Here is a 20,809-nt window from a genome sequence, read left to right as displayed (position 1 = left end):
GTTTTCATCATTTACGGTTTCCTCGCTCAGGGAAATAACCGATGATCTGGATGAATTACTTTTGTCTTCTAAGAGGGTACTAAGGTGCTAACTTAAGAGAACCCAGACTGCCAGAGCTAGATTACATAGCCTATTCATAAACACTGGTAGAGTGTAAAAGTGTCACCAAAAATACAATCTCCTTTTGGCTGCGGAGACTTTTATTAGAGCATTATGCCCTAGATCCCCCATGTATTAGATAAAGTTAAGGTGTGCATCCATGAGATCAGAGGAGTTGATGCTACTCTAGCCTCCCTTCAAGAAAAATCTCATGTTAGCTCAAGTCTTAGACGTTTAAGTATGTAAGCATCAGACCACCTTTACTGTGCATTATTTGCGGGAATGCACTCCAAAATCGATCAATACATTTTTACTACGACCTTTGATTGCTGCTCAGCAAGTTTTGTAGTGACCCCAGCTCCTTTACACTTGGGGTATAGCTGTTGGGATCTCATGAAGCTGGACTGACTTTGATACAGGTAAACACTGCTTATATCAAGCATCTATTATATTACTGTTAAAATAGGTGTTCATTCCACCATCCTTCTTATGGGGGAGTGAGGATGGATGTGTACTGTTAAAACCATCTATTTGTATATGCCTTAATTAGCAGACTTGCTATTCTAAGAGATTTTCCTGTGCAACAACCTTGGTTGCCTAGGCCATGAACCTGAAGGTACATTCGGCCATGTTTTTTTATGTGTAACTCTACGCTTCGCACCATATTAAGTCCGAGCATAGCTAACAATACTGGGATTTTAGCCTGCCAGTTTTGGTAATAGGGACTTCCTCTCACCTATGGAGTCTCCTATTAAAAGACAAAGTTTTGTATTTGTGTTGGTCCAAATCAAAAATTTTGAAAGTCATTTGTATTTTGACCAACTGTACAAACCTAAGTCTTTTGACTTGACTTCCTGCCTTCTATCCCTCAAAGTCCCAAATGCAATCAAAGTAACTTCATAAGGGGGAGTCTTCGCCACTGGCCGGTAACTCCCGGCAACTGCCAACACCTTGTTATAGATTTTCAACTGCTTTTGAAATTTATCTCGTATTAAAGGACTCAGGTTTATGTAATTAGGAAAAATACAAATAACTTTTAAATTTTCAATATTAATCTTACCCGATGATCATGTAGCTGTCAACTCCGTTGCCCGACAGAAATCTACGGTCGGGATACGCCAGCGATCGCTATACAGGTGGGGGTGTACACACAGCGCCATCTGTGGTCAGGTACTCAAGTACTTCTTGTCAACAAGACCTCAATTTTTCCTCTGTCGTGCCGCCGGCAAGACCTACATGGATACGCTGTTGATTTTGGAGTCTTTTGTTCACGATTTGGTGAAGTATTTGCTCTGAAATTTAGCCTTCGCTGTACAGGAAGCTTTATCCTTAGCTTAGCAAGCTTTTGGAATTAATTTGATTCATTGGTTAACGATCTTTGCTTTACTTTGGAATTCCCCCTTGACTACTTCTAAAATTCAAGATGTCTGACCATTCCCAAGTTCCTAAATACAGGCAATGAAGTGTTAGGACTTGTAATAGGCGTCTTCCGAAGGCCTCTGTTGATCCTCACACCGTATGTTCCAATTGTAGGGGAAAATCCTGTCAATTGGAAGATCGATGTGGGGAATGTGCTGGGCTTTCGGAATTCGATTTTAATGAATTCCTCAGATATACACGTAGGTTAGAGAAGGAGAGAGATAGGAGTTCTTCTCGCTCTGTGGATTTTTCCTCTCCCCATGCCCCTCAACCTTTTCCTTCCCCTGTGGTGGTGACTCCCGAACCTGCTACGAGTGCTCAGCCTGCAATGGCTGATATGTTGCGTGCCATTCAGGCTCTCGGTGATAAGGTGGAGTCGTTGGTTAGTGACCGCAATCAGCTCTTGGCAGATGTCAGAGAGCTGAAAGCGAAGAGTGCAGTGGGAAATGTTAGTGCTAGTGCTGTGCATAGTGTCAGTGTTAGTGTTGTGCATGAGGATACATCTGTGCGTGCCAGCCGTCCTCCCAGTCCGGGACCTCTTGCAAGCTCCCAAGCCCAGGGGAGAAGCAATGTCGAAGGACCAAAGGGTTCGGCAGGCCTTGATCGGCGCATGGATGTATCCTCAGTGGTTGCGGACGCATCTGCTAAGGATCGTCCCTTCCACTCCCAGACGAATGAGCCCTTACATTCCTCGTCTGTGGAAGAGGTTTCCAGGAGGAAACGGTGGACCAAGGTCTCACGACCGCTCAAACGTAAGGTCCCTTCCGAGCTAGTCCAACGGCCCAGGTGTAGCCACTGGGTCAGTTCGGACTCGCCGCAGTCTTCTGATGACTGCACACCTCCCAAGAGAGGTAGAGTGGTCCCTCAACAGGCCTCTGCACCGTCTGTTGTTGCTCCAACCACAGTAGACCCTAAGTGGTCCATGCTGCAGACTATGCAGTCTCAGCTTGCGGCTTTTATGCAGGAGTATCATGCAGAGAAGGTTAACACCCCTCCTGTTATTCTACAACCCGCAGAGGTTGTGCGCTCTGCAGATACTGCGGCTGCCTGCTCCCACACCCTACCTGTGAGAGCTCCTCCACCGCTGCGCAGTCCTCACTGCCAGACGCATGTTCTTGCTGCACCATCTGCTAACATGCGTGAGCTGCCGCATCAGGAGTTGCCGGGTTCCAGCACTATGCGGCATTCTCCTCAGCCCATGCAGCATGCTCTGCAGACCTTACAGCATGCTCCGCATACCATGCAGCATGAGCCGCATACCATGCAGCATGAGCCGCATACCATGCAGCATGAGCCGCATACCATGCAGCATGAGCCGCATCCCATGCAGCATGAGCCGCATACCATGCAGCATGAGCCGCATGCCTTACAGCATGCTCTGCATACCACACCGCATGCTCCTCAGCCCACCGCAGACCCTCCCACACACCGGCCCTCTGCTTTTGTTGTTGCCAGCTCACAGTCTGTCCAGCAGAGACATGATGATGGATCCGCAGGTACGCGTGCACCCGTTCTGCAGGATTCAGCCACTCAGCTTGCTACTCTGCCTTTGCCACTCACAACTCACCTTTCGGATGAGGATGTATCGGAGGATGAAGCTGCTCATCTGGATGATCCTCACTCTGATGTTGAAGGACCCAAGTCTTCGCCACCCTCCTTAGACTTTCGCAAGGTCCTTGCTTTGTTCAGAGAACTGTATCCTGAACACTTTGTGTCTGCAACCCCTCGTTCTCCGCCCTCCGAGTTTGCTATGGGCATGCAGTCTGCTGCGCCTGCATTCACCAAGCTTGTTCTAGCCAGATCATCAAGGAGAGCTTTGAGGGTTATGGGGGACTGGTTGCATTCCAAGAAGCAACTGGGAAGGACCTCTTTTGTGTTTCCTCCTCCCAAGCTGGCTTCTAAGTCGAGCGTCTGGTATGCCACGGGAGAGGAACCTGGCTTGGGGGTTCCTGCCTCTGCCCAGGCCGACTTCTCAAGTCTGGTTGACTCTCCCCGCAGGTTGGCTATGAGACGTTCGAAGATCTGCTGGTCACTTTCCGATCTTGATCATTTGTTGAAGGGAGTCTTTCGTGCCTTCGAGATATTCAACTTCCTCGATTGGTGTTTGGGAGCCTTAAGCAGGAAGACTTCCCCTTCTGACAAGGACTCGGCCATGCTGATCATGTCCAGCATGGACAAGGTAATACGGGATGGGTCTGGTGAACTTGCGGCTTCATATGTATCAGGGGTCCTCAAGAAGAGAGAACATCTGTGCTCCTTCTTATCTGCTGGTATCACTCCTTGCCAGAAGTCAGAGTTGCTGTTTGCTTCTCTCTCCAAGTGTCTGTTTCCGGAGGAGTTGATTAAGGGGATGGCTGCCTCTCTTATCCAGAAGGATACGCATGACCTCATGGCTTCTTCTGCACGTAAGGCTAAACCCTTACCTTCCGTGCCTAGACCCTTCCGCCCTTTAGCAGCTGATACACCTGCTTCTAGGTTCATCCCGCCCTTTCGTGGCAGAGCCTCCAGCAGAGGAGGTACCCGTGCAGACAGTCACAGAGGCAAGTCCAAGAAGGGTTCCAAGTCCGCAAAAGGCAAGTTTTGACTGCCTTCCTCTCCAGACAACAGTAGGAGCCAGACTCAAGACCTTCTGGCAAGCTTGGGAGAGCAGAGGTGCAGACGCTCAGTCTGTGAAGTGGCTAAGGGAGGGATACAGAATTCCGTTCTGCCTCAATCCCCCTCTAACTACATCTCCCATCAACCTCTCTCCCAACTACAAGGAGAAGGACAAGAGGCTAGCGTTGCAACAAGAGGTGTCGCTCTTGCTACAAAAGGAAGCAGTGGTCATAGTCCGGGATCATCAATCCCCGGGCTTTTACAACCGTCTCTTCCTTGTAGCCAAGAAGACAGGAGGTTGGAGACCGGTGCTGGACGTCAGTGCTCTCAATGCTTATGTCACCAAGCAGACGTTCACGATGGAGACGACGAAGTCGGTCCTAGCAGCGGTCAGGCAGGAGGACTGGATGGTCTCGTTAGACCTGAAAGACGCATACTTTCACGTCTCCATCCAGACTCCCAACCTTTCCTAAGATTCGTCTTTGGAAAGGTTGTGTACCAGTTCCAAGCCCTGTGCTTTGGCCTAAGCACGGCACCTCTTGTGTTTACGAGACTGATGAGGAATATTGCGAAATTCCTTCACTTGGCAGACATCAGAGCCTCCCTCTATTTAGACGACTGGCTTTTAAGAGCTCCCACAAGTCGTCGTTGTCTGGAGAATCTCAGATGGACTATGGATCTGACCAAGGAACTGGGCCTCCTGGTCAATTTAGAGAAGTCCCAGCTCGTCCCATCCCAGACCATTGTTTACCTGGGTATGGAGATTCAGAGTCGAGCTTTTCGGGCTTTTCCGTCGGCCCCAAGGATCAACCAAGCCCTAGAGTGCATCCTGAGCATGCTGAGAAGGAACCGATGCTCAGTCAGGCAGTGGATGAGTCTAACAGGGACACTTTCATCGCTGGCCATGTTCATCGAGTTAGGGAGACTCCACCTCCGCCCCCTTCAGTATCATCTTGCTGCTCACTGGATAAAGGACATGACGCTAGAGACGGTCTCAGTTCCTGTTTCAGAAGAGATGAGGTCTACTCTAACGTGGTGGAAGAACAGCATTCTTCTCAAGGAAGGCCTTTCGTTAGCTGTTCAGACCCCCGACCACCGTCTCTTCTCGGACGCATCAGACTCGGGCTGGGGTGCGACTTTGGACGGACAGGAATGCTCGGGAACATGGAATCAGGAGCAAAGGACACTTCACATCAATTGCAAGGAGTTGTTGGCGGTTCATCTGGCCTTAATAAACTTCAAGTCCCTCCAGCTAAACAAGGTGGTGGAGGTGAACTCCGACAACACCACAGCCTTGGCTTACATCTCCAAGCAGGGGGGGACTCATTCGAGGAAGTTGTTCGAGATCGCAAGGGACCTCCTTATTTGGTCAAAAGATCGAAGGCTCACGCTGGTAACGAGGTTCATTCAGGGCGATATGAATGTCATGGCAGATCGCCTCAGCCGGAAGGGTCAGGTCATCCCCACAGAGTGGACCCTTCACAAGAATGTTTGCAGCAGACTTTGGACCCTGTGGGGTCAGCCAACCATAGATCTGTTCGCTACCTCGATGACCAAGAGGCTCCCATTGTATTGTTCTCCGATTCCAGACCCAGCAGCAGTTCACGTGGACGCCTTTCTGCTGGATTGGTCCCATCTCGACCTGTATGCATTCCCGCCGTTCAAGATTGTCAACAGGGTACTTCAGAAGTTCGCCTCTCACAAAGGGACACGGCTGACGTTGGTTGCTCCCCTCTGGCCCGCGAGAGAATGGTTCACAGAGGTACTGCAATGGCTGGTCGACGTTCCCAGGACTCTCCCTCTAAGAGTGGACCTTCTGCGTCAACCTCACGTAAAGAAGGTACACCCAAACCTCCACGCTCTTCGTCTGACTGCCTTCAGACTATCGAAAGACTCTCAAGAGCTAGAGGCTTTTCGAAGGAGGCAGCCAGAGCGATTGCCAGAGCAAGGAGGACATCCACTCTCAGAGTCTATCAATCTAAATGGGAAGTCTTCCGAAGCTGGTGCAAGGCCAATGCAGTTTCCTCAACCAGTACCACTGTAACCCAGATTGCTGACTTCCTGTTACATCTAAGGAACGTTAGATCCCTATCAGCTCCTACGATCAAGGGTTACAGAAGTATGTTGGCAGCGGTTTTCCGCCACAGAGGCTTGGATCTTTCCACCAACAAAGATCTACAGGACCTCCTTAGGTCTTTTGAGACCTCAAAGGAACGTCGGTAGTCCACTCCAGGCTGGAATCTAGACGTAGTCCTAAGGTTCCTTATGTCATCTAGATTTGAACCGCTCCAATCAGCCTCTTTTAAGGACCTCACATTAAAAACTCTTTTCCTCGTGTGCCTAGCAACAGCTAAAAGAGTAAGTGAGATCCACGCCTTCAGCAGGAACATAGGTTTCACATCTGAAACGGCTACATGTTCCTTGCAGCTCGGTTTTTTGGCTAAAAACGAGCTTCCTTCACGTCCTTGGCCTAAATCGTTCGAGATCCCTAGCCTATCCAACTTGGTGGGTAACGAACTGGAGAGAGTACTTTGCCCAGTTAGAGCTCTTAGGTACTATCTAAAGAGGTCTAAACCCTTACGAGGACAATCGGAAGCCTTATGGTGTGCTGTTAAGAAGCCTTCGCTACCAATGTCTAAGAACGCAGTTTCTTACTACATCAGGCTTCTGATTAGAGAAGCTCATTCTCATCTGAAGGAAGAAGACCTTGCTTTGCTGAAGGTAAGGACACATGAAGTGAGAGCTGTGGCTACTTCAGTGGCCTTCAAACAGAACCGTTCTCTGCAGAGTGTTATGGATGCAACCTATTGGAGAAGCAAGTCAGTGTTCGCATCGTTCTACCTCAAAGATGTCCAGTCTCTTTACGAGAACTGCTACTCCCTGGGACCATTCGTAGCAGCGAGTGCAGTAGTAGGTGAGGGCTCAGCCACTACATTCCCATAATCCCATAACCTTTTTTAACCTTTCTCTTGAATACTTTTTATTGTTGTTTTTGGGTTGTACGGTCGGCTAAGAAGCCTTCCGCATCCTGGTTGATTTGGCGGGTGGTCAATTCTTTCTTGAGAAGCGCCTAGGTTAGAAGTTGTGATGAGGTCCTTTAGTATGGGTTGCAGCCCTTTATACTTCAGCACCTAAGAGTTGTTCAGCATCCTAAGAGGACCGCTACGCTCAGTAAGGAAGACGTACTTAATAAAGGCAGAGTAATGGTTCAAGTCGACTTCCTTACCAGGTACTTATTTATTTTATATTGTTATTTTGAATAACTAATAAAATGTAATACGGGATACTTAGCTTCTTTGTTAACATGTATGCTGGTCTCCACCCACCACCCTGGGTGTGAATCAGCTACATGATCATCGGGTAAGATTAATATTGAAAAATTTTATTTTCATTAGTAAAATAAATTTTTGAATATACTTACCCGATGATCATGATTTAAAGGACCCGCCCTTCCTCCCCATAGAGAACCAGTGGACCGAGGAGAAAATTGAGGTCTTGTTGACAAGAAGTACTTGAGTACCTGACCACAGATGGCGCTGTGTGTACACCCCCACCTGTATAGCGATCGCTGGCGTATCCCGACCGTAGATTTCTGTCGGGCAACGGAGTTGACAGCTACATGATCATCGGGTAAGTATATTCAAAAATTTATTTTACTAATGAAAATAACATATTTATCTTAGGTGATATGGGTATAGTACTCCTGTGTTCATCTGACGTGACTTCCCATGTGTAGTTGGTTTACGTAAAAGTACCAACTGATTTTTCTTAATCTTTCCATATCCATTATAGATTTAAAAAGATTTATTTTAGTATTTTTTTTTTTTTTGAGGTGTCTTAAAGTATTTGCATCAAAGAACAACTTACAGAAATAGATGGTTACCCTGTCTTATATTTAGAAGAATCAGTTGTCTTATCTATAGAATAAATAAGATGCACTCACAATTTGGTCTCATATGAAAGGAATCCTTGTGTAATGTAATTTGAATCATGGTATAATACATACATACATACATATACCAAAGGCACTTCCTCCAATTTTGGGGGGTAGCCGACATCAACAAATGAAACAAAACAAAAAAGGGGACCTCTCCTCTCTATGTTCCTTCAGCCTAACCAGGGACTCAACCGAGTTCAGCTGGTACTGCTAGGGTGCCACAGCCCAACCCCTCACATTATCCACCACAGATGAAGCTTCATAATGCTGAATCCCCTACTGCTGCTACCTCCGCTGTCATCTAAGGCACCGGAGGAAGCAGCAGGGCCTACCGTAACTGCGTCACAATCGCTCGCCATTCATTTCTATTTCTAGCACGCTCTCTTGCCTCTCTCACATCTATCCTCCTATCACCCAGAGCTTTCTTCACACCATCCATCCACCCAAACCTTGGCCTTCCTCTTGTACTTCTCCCATCAACTCTTGCATTCATCACCTTCTTTAGCAGACAACCATTTTCCATTCTCTCAACATGGCCAAACCACCTCAACACATTCACATCCACTCTAGCCGCTAACTCATTTCTTACACCCGTTCTCTCCCTCACCACTTCGTTCCTAACCCTATCTACTCGAGATACACCAACCATACTCCTTAGACACTTCATCTCAAACACATTCAATTTCTGTCTCTCCATCACTTTCATTCCCCACAACTCCGATCCATACATCACAGTTGGTACAATCACTTTCTCATATAGAACTCTCTTTACATTCATGCCCAACCCTCTATTTTTTACTACTCCCTTAACTGCCCCCAACACTTTGCAACCTTCATTCACTCTCTGACGTACATCTGCTTCCACTCCATTTGCTGCAACAACAGACCCCAAGTACTTAAACTGATCCACCTCCTCAAGTAACTCTCCATTCAACATGACATGCAACCTTGCACCACCTTCCCTTCTCGTACATCTCATAACCTTACTCTTACTCACATTAACTCTCAACTTCCTTCTCTCACACACCCTTCCAAATTCTGTCACTAGTCGGTCAAGCTTCTCTTCTGTGTCTGCTACCAGTACAGTATCATCCGCAAACAACAACTGATTTACCTCCCATTCATGGTCATTCTCGCCTACCAGTTTTATTCCTCATCCAAGCACTCGAGCATTCACCTCTCTCACCACTCCATCAACATACAAGTTAAACAACCGCGGCGACATCACAAATCCCTGTCTCAGCCCCACTCTCACCGGAAACCAATCACTCACTTCATTTCCTATTCTAACACATGCTTTACTACCTTTGTAGAAGCTTTTCACTGCTTGCAACAACCTTCCACCAACTTCATATAACCTCATCACATTCCACATTGCTTCCCTATCAACTCTATCATATGCTTTCTCCAGATCCATAAACGCAACATACACCGCCTTACCTTTTGCTAAATATTTATCACATATCTGCCTAACTGTAAAAATCTGATTCATACAACCCCTACCTCTTCTAAAACCACCCTGTACTTCCAAGATTGCATTCTCTGTTTTATCCTTAATCCTATTAATCATTACTCTACCATACACTTTTCCAACTACACTCAATAAACTAATACCTCTTGAATTACAACACTCATGCACATCTCCCTTACCCTTATATAGTGGTACAATACATGCACAAACCCAATCTACTGGTACCATTGACAACACAAAACACATATTAAACAATCTCACCAACCATTCAAGTACAGTCACACCCCCTTCCTTCAACATCTCAGCTTTCACACCATCCATACCAGATGCTTTTCCTACTCTCGTTTCATCTAGTGCTCTCCTCACTTCCTCTATTGTAATCTCTCTCTCATTCTCATCTCCCATCACTGGCACCTCAACACCTGCAACAGCAATTATATCTGCCTCCCTATTATCCTCAACATTCAGCAAACTTTCAAAATATTCCTCCCACCTTTTCCTTGCCTCCTCTCCTTTTAACAACCTTTCATTTCCATCTTTCACTGTCTCTTCAATTCTTGCGCCAGCCTTCCTTACTCTCTTCACTTCTTTCCAAAACTACTACTTATTCTCTTCATATGACTGACCCAATCCCTGACCCCACCGCAGGTCAGCTGCCCTCTTTGCCTCACGTACCTTGCGCTTTACTTCCACATTTTTCTCTCTATATTTTTCATACTTCTCTATACTATTACTCTGCAGCCATTCTTCAAAAGCCCTCTTTTTCTCTTCCACTTTTACCTTCACTCCTTCATTCCACCATTCACTGCCCTTCCTCATGCTGCCTCCAACAACCTTCTTGCCACATACATCACTTGCAATCCCAACAAAATTTTCTTTTACTAACTTCCACTCCTCTAATTTACCAGTTTCTCTTACTCTCACCTCGTCATATGCCATTTTCAACCTTTCCTGATATTTACTTTTTCCCCCCGGTTTTATTAGCTCTTCAACCCTCACTAGCTCCCTTTTACATCCACCTACTCTATTCCCCCACTCTTTTGCTACAACTAATTTTCCTTCCACCTACTCTATTCCCCCACTCTTGCTACAACTAATTTTCCTTCCACCAAAAAATGATCAGACATACCGTTAGCCATACCCCTAAACACGTGCACGTCTTTCAATCTTCCAAACATTCTTTTAGTTATCAACACATGATCCATTAATGCCCTTTCTACTACTCTTCCATTTGCCACTCTTACCCATGTATACTTATTTTTATCTTTCTTTTTAAAAAAGCTAGCACTTATTACCATCTCTTGTTCAACACACACATCTACCAGTCTCTCACCACTCTCATTTTCACCTGACGTATGGTATAATGTAGTAAGTATTTGAAGCAGTAAAGTTGAACACCATTGCATTATATTTTAGTTTAGTATGAATGAGCCTAAAGTAAATCCTACCATTTCATATAAAAAGCAAGAATAATAGAATTTAAACATTACAGAATTCAGACTAAAGTATTTCTGGATTCATTGATATGACATAACAGAATTCTTCATACAGTAAACTTTATTGACCTTTCATTAAACTAGTCTTATGCTAAAACCATTGGGCTCTTTCAAAAGTAAATGCTGTGATAGTGAGATACAAGGTTGTAGTTGATTAAAAACAGACTTGAAACATCAAAATTACTTGAATTGCTGAAGCTTTTTATGAGAAGGTATTAGAAAGAAATGACATACAAATAAAGTAAGGTATCCTACCTCATGATGTGCTGACTCGATACATTGGTTGGGTTTTGAATTTTTTTTAAATCTACGCATTTCTTTTATTACATAATCCTTTTACCCATTGCAGCATGAATAATATTACCATGTGGTTTAATAATTTATCATAGACTTTATATTGAAAAGATCCTGAGAAGTATACTTAAGCACCTCAATGTTAAGCTTTGACAGATGATCAGGTACTGTATCGTAATGGATAGAGTTCTTAAAGTTTATAGTAATTGCAAATGAATGAATGTTGATGTTTTGACTGATTTTTTTTATTGTGCTAGCAATGTTTGCTCAGATATTTATAGAGCAAAGGTCTTGTGTATATTTTATCAAACTTTGGCGATGCTAGTTATTTCATTTTATTTATTCTTTATTTTCAAAATTTTTACTCCCAACAGGTTTAGTAAAGAGGAAAGTTCTGGTGTTAGATTTAGACGAGACTTTAATTCATTCCCATCATGATGGTGTCATACGTCAGATGGTGAAGCCAGGCACACCTCCAGATTTTGTGCTGAAAGTAACCATCGACCGACATCCTGTTCGCTTCTTTGTGCACAAAAGGCCTCATGTTGACTTTTTCTTAGACATTGTAAGTATTTAACTAATTTTTTTTATGTGTAAATAGGTTCAGATCCATCTTTGTTTAATCTGTTCGCTTTTAATTGAAAAGGTTTGGCCTATGTATTGCTCATAAGATTACTTACATTCTCATGTTGACTTTTTCTTAAACATTGTAAATATTTGTCCATTTTTTATGAGTAGACAGATTCAGATCCATCTTTGGTTAATGTGTTCTCTTGTAATTGAAAAGGTTTGGTCTGTGTATTGCTCATAACATTACGTATACAGTATTATTTAATTAAATTTCCATTTGGTAAGCTATTCTGATAACTCATGAAGGGAGTATTATCATTGCTTACCTAGCTGTTTCTCATTTGAGGCATTCACAATACTAAGGTTCTCCAGAGTTCAAAGTGCTATTTATTTTTTATTGCTTTAATATCTTCAAAAACAGTCTTCTTTTCACATTAAAAAGGATACTTGGATATACATAGACTTGAAAATTTTTTAGAATTCATTCTTAAATTGCCGAGATTTGAGCGTTTGGAAACTGCCGATGTATAAGTGCAGTTTTTCTTGTGATTTTGATTTTTCCCGCTCAGGTCCTGGGCACCCTTAGTATTGTGACTGCCTCAGTTTTAGAAGCAAAACTATATTTTTTATAATCCAATCAGATTTATTCACACAGAAAATTTTAATTATTTATTTGTTGCAAAGTGTACTGTAACATCTAGGAATGTTTAAAAGGGAATTATGTAGTTTTAGAAAAAGATTTTACAGTACATAATTTGGGTTAGATAAGATGTTGAAGAAATTAGTTTTTGTAGGAAGTCTGCAAGATAATTGTCAGCTAGAAATTAAAGGGTAGATAACAGTATAGCATTCTTTTGAAAGCGCTCCAAAAGAATGAAGTCTTTGCTTGGAAGGAACTTTTAATGTACTGTTATATTGTAACTTGATGGTTACAATGTTATCATTATCAGCGTAGAGAGTGTGCAATGCCAACGAGATCCCAGTTTAAATATCTTAGTACTGTAATCGGATCCAACAATAAATTTTGAATAAACCAAATCCCTTAAGCTAATGTAACTTTTAAGTGCACTGATCTTTGCAATTTTAGTAAATTACTATGACCAACTTACGACATCCCTTTGTAACACAACCACCTTCTGCAAAATTTCCGTTGTGTAATTGTCTTGTCTCAAAACATAGGTGCAGTACTGTATATTCTTTGTTACAGGGAACACACACATGATTAAGAATGATCAATATACAGTATCACGGAATAAAATTTGTATCAATTGATATTGCTTGCTTCAAAACCGTACAACATTGGTCTCATCAGGATAAAAAGTGCAGTATTTTCCATTAGATTATTATAGCCCCTTTCCTTTCCTATCCCATTGACCCTCTTAAGAAGGGTAGTGCCATCGGTGCATTTAGAGAGGTGTGCAGAAAAGGTTTAAAGGTCGCTCATGAATGGCAGCAGCAAGGGACAGTGACATTGCCCTATAGAGTAGAAACTGACCATATATACATATGATCAGCACCCAACCCCCTCTCCAACCAAGCCGATGACTCAGTAGGTAGACCTATAGGCTCCCCCAAACCCCACAATCCTTAGCTTACAAGGATTGTGAAATTGTAGCTACCAAAGAAACTTAACGAGTTTGCGCGGGAATTGAACCCCAGTCTGGTTTTCACCAGTCAGGGATGTTACCACATCAGCCACCACAACCATAGGCATTACTCAATGATTTACAGCGTTTCAATGTCCCCTAACTGCTCTTGCTTTATATCCATCTACATTACTACCGTTCTCTCTTCCTCTCATCCATTGTATTGTCCAACCTCTTCAACTTAGATTTCATAGTGAAACCCTGGGTTTTCCTCAGTTGTACTCAGGTGCTGAATGGCCTCTCAGGCCCTAACACCAGACTATATAGCTCAAATTCATGAATCCAATCCAATAAGACTCCATTATAGTATTGCATCCAGCTCTCTCTGATCCATACCTATTTAGCATTTAATCTTGATATTTCACTCACTGTTGTGATCCATCCATCCATATACCAAGGCACCTCCCCCAATTTTGGGGGGTAGCCGACATCAACAAGAAACAAAACAAAAAAGGGGACCTCTACTCTCTACGTTCCTCCAGCCTAACCAGGGACTCAGCCGAGTTCAGCTGGTACTGCTAGTAGGTAGATATACTTATAGGGGAATGAGATGTACTGTATATACAGAATATGGGATTTTTTTATGAAGATTGCACTTTATTAAAGTCTTCCTTGGTGGATTTTGGTATTTTAAGAGTGATTGGAAGGTGCATTTTGAAGTACTTAGTAAAATAACATCTAAATATGATCTAAGTTACAACTTAGATTTTTTTCTATTTGTTGTTGTTATTATTATTATTATTAGCTAAGTTACAACCCCATTTGGAAAAGCAGGATGCTATAAGCCTAGGAGCCTCAATAGGGAAAATAGCCCAGTGAGGAAATGAAACAGGGCAATAGAAGTAATTAACAATTAATATAATATATTTCAACACTAAAATAAATACTTCATATATAAACTATAAAAAGTGTAACAAAATAAGAGGAAGAGAAATAAGATAGTGTGGCCGAGTGTACCCTCAAGTGTTCCCTTAATATGAAACATTTAGGATATTCGTTAACAGTTTAGTTGTCTTAAAAAGCTAGCCAGCTTACAAAAACATTTCTCTGCAACATGAATGGTAAAATGGGGAAATTATGTAACAACAAACTTGTGTAGTGTATGTTTGCGTAGGTGATAATTAATTCAATATCTATACAAGCAAATATTTATCTTAGCATGAATTTATGCTAAATATTCATAGTCGAGGGTTCCCCATTCACTTTGTTAAATTATTAATCGTGAACAATCGAAACGTACACTTCGCATCACCGTTTTATCTATTTTCAAATTATCGTATAATAGCCCTGAAATAGTAAACAGTTATATCCATTTTGAGTTGAACACAATGGATCTTTCGAATGGCCGCGAATTAGTAAAGTCAAAGATATGATAAAGTAATGAATATCACCATTGTTAACTAAAGTAATAGCCTCGCCCTTTGATAGAAGTATGTTTTCAGCGAAGCTGGAGTTGTCGGTAATTACTGGTGAGTGGCGGGGAAGCCCCATCTCTTTCCTAGCTCCCTCAGGAGCCACTGTTTTCAGCTGCCTGAGACTGCATTCATTGTTCTAAGTGTACTGAAAACAAATTTGAGCTTAATGGTATCAAGTGCTTAACCAAAAAAAATTGCCATGCAACCTGTGTGCTGTCTTTGTTGCCAGATGAAGTTCCTACTCTTTCTATATGTGTAAGTGCATTAGATTTCAGTACAGGTAGTTGTTGACTTACGACTGTTCAACTTTACGACCACAAGTCTGTCGGAAATAGTACTGTACAGGGGGTCCTCATGTTACGACTGTCCCGACTTATGCTGTTTCGTGGTTATGAATGCGCCCCCATAAAAATTAAAAAATAATATTAAGCATCGTTCCGTCTTGCAGCGTTAGCGTCGTAAGCTACGTAAACAATTGCGAACTAGTTTCTAGCGCGCAGCGGAGGAATACGCCTTGTGGTGGTTGCAGGCGAGGAAGACGTTGTTCCTCAGTTCCATTTCTATACCATTTTCGTCATGTTTGCCTGTATTTTGCCCTTTGTTATGGCTCCTAAGCGTAAGTCAAATTGTTCTGATGGTAGTGCATCCAGGAAAAGAAAGGCCATCACCTTGGAAGTGAAATTAGATATCATTAAGCAGTCCAAAAACGGTGAAATGCCAACAAACATTGGCCGAGCGCTTGGCCTTAGTCGTTCGACCGTGGCTACTATTCTTAAGGACAAAGAGTGCATCTTTGAACATGTGAAAGGATCTGCTCCTATGAAATCAACAGTGATAACCAAGCAGCGTAGTGGTTTAATTATTGAAATGGAAAGATTATTAGTGCTTTGGTTGGAAGATCAAAATCAGCGGCGTATTCTGGTGAGCCTAATTCATGTGGTAAGGAATTGTTTTTTCTTTTTCTAGTACTGTTTTTATGTCATTTGATACATTTTATTATAGTACAATACTTTACAGTACAGTACAGTACGTATAGAGTAATCTATTTATGGTGTTCCGATTTACACTGAAATTTGGGTTACACCGCGTCTTAGAACGGATCAACGTCGTAGCCCGATGACCCCCTGTACAGTAGTCTATTTCCTTAGAAATAATGTGTTTTGTTGTAAAATACTAATTAATTTACCTTTGGGAGTTAGTATTATCTTTTTGATAATATACAGTATATACTTTAAGTAAAAAATATGTTAACAAAAGTTTTAATCTGTCGAGTTCATACTGTATCATATGCCTGAAGTCATATTTCTGGCGAAGTCATGGGAAACAAACGAAAAAATCAAGTGATCTCCTTTGAATAGGCTATCAATTAATTTTAGTATTTTCACAATTGAAATATCGATGAATGATACAAAGTATTTCATGGTTTTATATTGGTTGATATAAGTACTATGTAGAGTAAATTTGACTCTACACTAGGACAGAATATATTATACACGAGTATCATTTTCTTTGTTTCATCTCTGATAGAAGATCGATATTTAGCTAATGAAACTACACTAGTAGGACAAATATTTTTTTAAAGAAATATATTCTTTTACAGTATATAAAATACTTATGCTAAGTTAGTTAATATTTTGTTCTTGTAGGGAAAAGAGATTGGTTTTACATATTTCATAAGTCATTCTTTGTCGAGTTTATATCACAGCACGCACGAGAGAGAGAGAGAGAGAGAGAGAGAGAGAGAGAGAGAGAGAGAGAGAGAGAGAGAGAGAGAGAGAGAGAGAGAGAGAGAGAGAGAGAGAGAGACTCTTATTGCCTTATTTTATGTTTGGGTTCCCCCAGGTCCCTCAGTGTGAGAGAGAGAGCGTGCCTTATTGCCTTATTTTATGTTCGGGTTCCCCCAGGTCCCTCAGTGTGAGGCCCCTCGTATATCCACCAGAGTGTTGCTAATGCATCTTCCAGTCTTGTATGGTCTGGGATGCATCTTGCGTATTTATCGAGCTTATTCTTAAACACATCTACGCTCACTCCTGAGATGTTTCTTAGATGAGCTGGCAGCGCATTAAATAGTCGCTGCATTATCGATGCTGGTGCGTAGTGGATTAATGTCCTGTGCGCCTTCCTTAGTTTTCCTGGTATATTTTTTGGCACTATTAATCTACCTCGGCTTGCTCTTTCTGATATTTTTAGCTCCATGATGTGAGAGAGAGAGAGAATGAAACCTGTGATAGTCTATATAACATATTGGTGCTAGTGTAATATTCATCATGAAGATATTTCGAACAAGTTAAGAAATTTATATAAACAATAAGCCTTGTTATTCGTATGTGCGCATTCTCCCATCAACTGATCACAGCCAAAGGTAAACAAAATTAGTTAGTAATTGTTGATTGTTTAAATGCTTCTGAAATGGAAAAAGTCTAAGAAAGCATATGATATCCTATGAACCAAGAAAATGAAATAATGATATGCAGTAAGAAAATGTTGATAAATAGGACTTGGATGATTACAGTATCATGACACAGCATAATAAATCTTTGGAAACTTCACTTTTTAGGTTCAACATATGTCCAAACCGTGTTACGACGTGTGTCTCGCTCCCTATCTTGGTCATGAGTCGATGACTACCTGTAATTGTATTTTGATTTGGGTGACGCTTTACAGGTTAGCAACCAGCGTTCCCCTCACTTTCGGGTTGGGTGGCAACATGAACGCGGGACGACCTACCCCAGTGCCTGCATGACGAGCTTCGTTGTATTCTCTCCTAGAATGTACTGTCCACAAATGTAGCAGAGTATGGATGAGGTGCCCACCTCAGTTCCTTCCATGTAGATGTTGCAATCTAAGGAAGTAACACGGCTGCTTTTCCACCTACTGGGAATGCTTGCCACACTACTGCTTAGCAAGTTATCCCAGATAACTTTATACCGCACTTGGTAGCATTGGTGATATACAACGCTTCCTAGTGTGATTTATGTTCAAAGACTTCACAAGCAGGTGTACTTTCGGGAGTAGTAGATGCAATAGAGCTCTGTAAGGTTCTTTCAGGCAAGTTCACCGTTTGAGCAAAACAAGCTCAATCGACAGACCTTTTACGGTTTTTCCTTCGCCTCCCTTGGGGTGCAGAATCTATTCTCTAATGTTGGGAGATGGTAGGAATCAACACACATTCACCTGTATCAGGTCCATGTATCATGTTGTCACAGGATTTTAATCTAGGCATTATGGTAATTTGGATTTCCCTCTCCTAAGAACCAGAATGCCTCAAATCAGTCAATCAATCTCCCCTAACAATAAGTATGACAGGACAAAGGTTTGTATTCATGTCGGTATAAATCTAATTTTTCAATATTAATCTTACCCGATGATCATGTAGCTGTCAACTCCGTTGCCCGACAGAATTCTACGGACGGGATACGCCAGCGATCGCTATACAGGAGGGGGGTGTACTCACCAGCGCCATCTGTGGTCAGGTACTCCAGTACTTCTTGTCAACACCACCTCAATTTTTCCTCTGTCGTGCCGCCGGCAAGACCTACATGGATACGCTGTTGATTTTGGAGTCTTTGTTCACGGTTTTGGTGAAGTATTTGCTCTAAAATTTAGCCTTCGCTGTACAGGAAGCTTTTCCCTTAGCTTAGATAGCTTTTGGAATTAAATTGATTTATTGGTTAACGATCTTTGCTTTACTTTGGAATTCCCCCTTAACTGTTCTCTAAATTCAAGATGTCCGACCACTCTCAAGCTCCTAAATTTAGGCGATGTAGTGTTAGGACTTGTAATAGGCGTCTTCCGAAGGCCTCTGTTGATCCTCACACCGTTTGTTCCGACTGTAGGGGAAAATCCTGTCAGTTGGAAGATCGATGTGGGGAATGTGCTGGGCTTTCGGAATTCGATTTTAATGAATTCCTCAAATATACAACTAGGTTAGAGAGGGAGAGAGTTAGGAGGAGTTCTTCTCGCTCTTTGGTTTATTCCTCCCCCCATGACCCTCAACCTTTTCCTTCCCCTGTGGTGGTGACCCCCGAACCTGCTACGAGTGCTCAGCCTGATATGACGGATATGTTGCGTGCCATTCAGGCTCTTGGTGATAAGGTGGAGTCTTTAGTTAGTGACCACAATCTTCTCTTGGCAGATGTCAAGGAACTTAAAGTGAAGAGTGCAGTGGGAAGTGTTAGTGCCAGTGCTGTGCCTAGTGTCAGTGTCAGTGTTGCGCATGAGGATACTTCTGTGCGTGCCAGTTGTCCTCCCAGTCCGGGACCTCTTGCAAGCTCCCAAGCCCAGGGGAGAAGCAACGTCGAAGGGCAAAAGGGTTCGGCAGGCCTTGATCGGCGCACAGTTGTATCCTCAGTGGTTGCGGGCGTATCTGATAGAGATCGTCACTTCCACTCCCAGACGATTGAGCCCTTAAATTCCTCGTCTGCGGAAGAGGTTTCCGGGAGGAAACGGTGGACCCAGGTCTCACGACCTCTCAAACGTAAGGTCCCTTCCGAGCTAGTCCAACGGCCCAGGTGTAGCCACTGGGCCAGTTCGGACTCGCCGCAGTCATCTGATGACTGCACACCTCCTAAGAGAGGTAAGGCGGTGCCTCAACAGGCCTCTGCTCCAACTTCTGTGGACCCCAAGTGGTCTATGCTGCAGACTATGCAGTCTCAGCTTGCGGCTTTGATGCAGGAGTATCAGGCAGAGAAGGTTAACACACCTCCTCCTGCGAGCGCTCCTCCACCTCTGCGCAGTCCTCCCTGCCAGACGCATGTTCTTGAGGCTCCTCCTGCTTCCATGCGTGAGCTGCCGCATTGGGAGTTGCCAGGTTCCAGCACTATGCAGCAACCTCCTCTACCCATGAGGCAGGAGCCTCATGCTATGCGGCAACCTCCTCAACCCTTGAGGCAGGAGCCTCATGCTATGCGGCAACCTCCTCTACCCATGAGGCAGCAGCCTCATGCTATGCGGCAACCTCCTCAACCCTTGAGGCAGGAGCCTCACTCTGCGCAGCAACCTCCTCAACCCTTGAGGCAGGCGCAACCCTTGAGGCAGGAGCCTCATGCTATGAGGCAGCCTCCTCAACGCATGCAGCACGAGCCTCTTACCATGCAGCAGCCGCATTCTTCGCAGCATGAGCCTCATCCCATACAGCATGAGCCGCATACCATGCAGCATGAGCCTCATGCCTTCCAGCATTCGCTTCTGACCACGCTTGCTCCTCAGACCACCGCAGAACCTCCCTCACTCCAGCCTCCTGACTTTGTCATTGCCAGCCCTCAGTCTCTTCAGCAGAGGCATGATGATGGATCCGCAAGTGCGCATGCACCCGTTCTGCAGGATTCAGCCATTCAGCCTGCCGCTCTACCTTTACCTCTCGCTACTCAACTCTCAGGCGATGAGGTTTCTGAGGATGAAGCTGCTCACCTGGATGATCCTACATCTGATGTGGAGGGACACAAGTCGTCGCCGCCTTCCTTAGACTTTCGCAAGGTCCTGGCTCTGTTCAGAGAGTTATACCCTGAACACTTCGTATCTGCAACCCCTCGTTCTCCTCCATCCGAGTTTTCTCTAGGCATGCAGCCTACTACGTCTGCCTACACCAAGCTTGTCCTCGCCAGATCATCAAGGAGAGCTTTGAGGGTTTTAGGGGATTGGTTGCAGTCCAAGCAGCAACTGGGAAGGACCTCTTTTGTGTTTCCTCCTCCTAAGCTCGCTTCTAAGTCGGGCGTCTGGTATGCCACGGGAGAGGAACCTGGCTTGGGGGTTCCTGCCTCTGCCCAGGCCGACTTCTCAAGTTTGGTTGACTCTCCCCGCAGGTCGGCTATGAGACGCTCGAAGGTCTGCTGGACTTTTTCTGATCTGGACCACTTGATGAAGGGAGT

At 43.7% G+C, this 20,809-nt stretch overlaps 1 protein-coding gene across 1 annotated transcript in view; it reads left to right on the top strand.

Annotated features, from left to right (window-relative positions):
- Dd (CTD nuclear envelope phosphatase 1-like protein dullard) overlaps nt 1–20,809 on the top strand; it is a 41,910-nt gene that overhangs the window by 6,314 nt on the left and 14,787 nt on the right. Inside the window, exon 3 of the mRNA XM_068379313.1 lies at nt 11,686–11,876. Coding sequence (XP_068235414.1) covers nt 11,686–11,876 — 191 coding nt within the window. The remainder of the gene's footprint in view (nt 1–11,685; nt 11,877–20,809) is intronic.

The sequence above is a fragment of the Palaemon carinicauda genome, chromosome 8, assembly GCF_036898095.1.
Source record: "Palaemon carinicauda isolate YSFRI2023 chromosome 8, ASM3689809v2, whole genome shotgun sequence".
In the NCBI taxonomy this organism is placed as follows: domain Eukaryota; kingdom Metazoa; phylum Arthropoda; class Malacostraca; order Decapoda; family Palaemonidae; genus Palaemon; species Palaemon carinicauda.
This window is presented reverse-complemented; position numbering and strand designations above follow the sequence as displayed.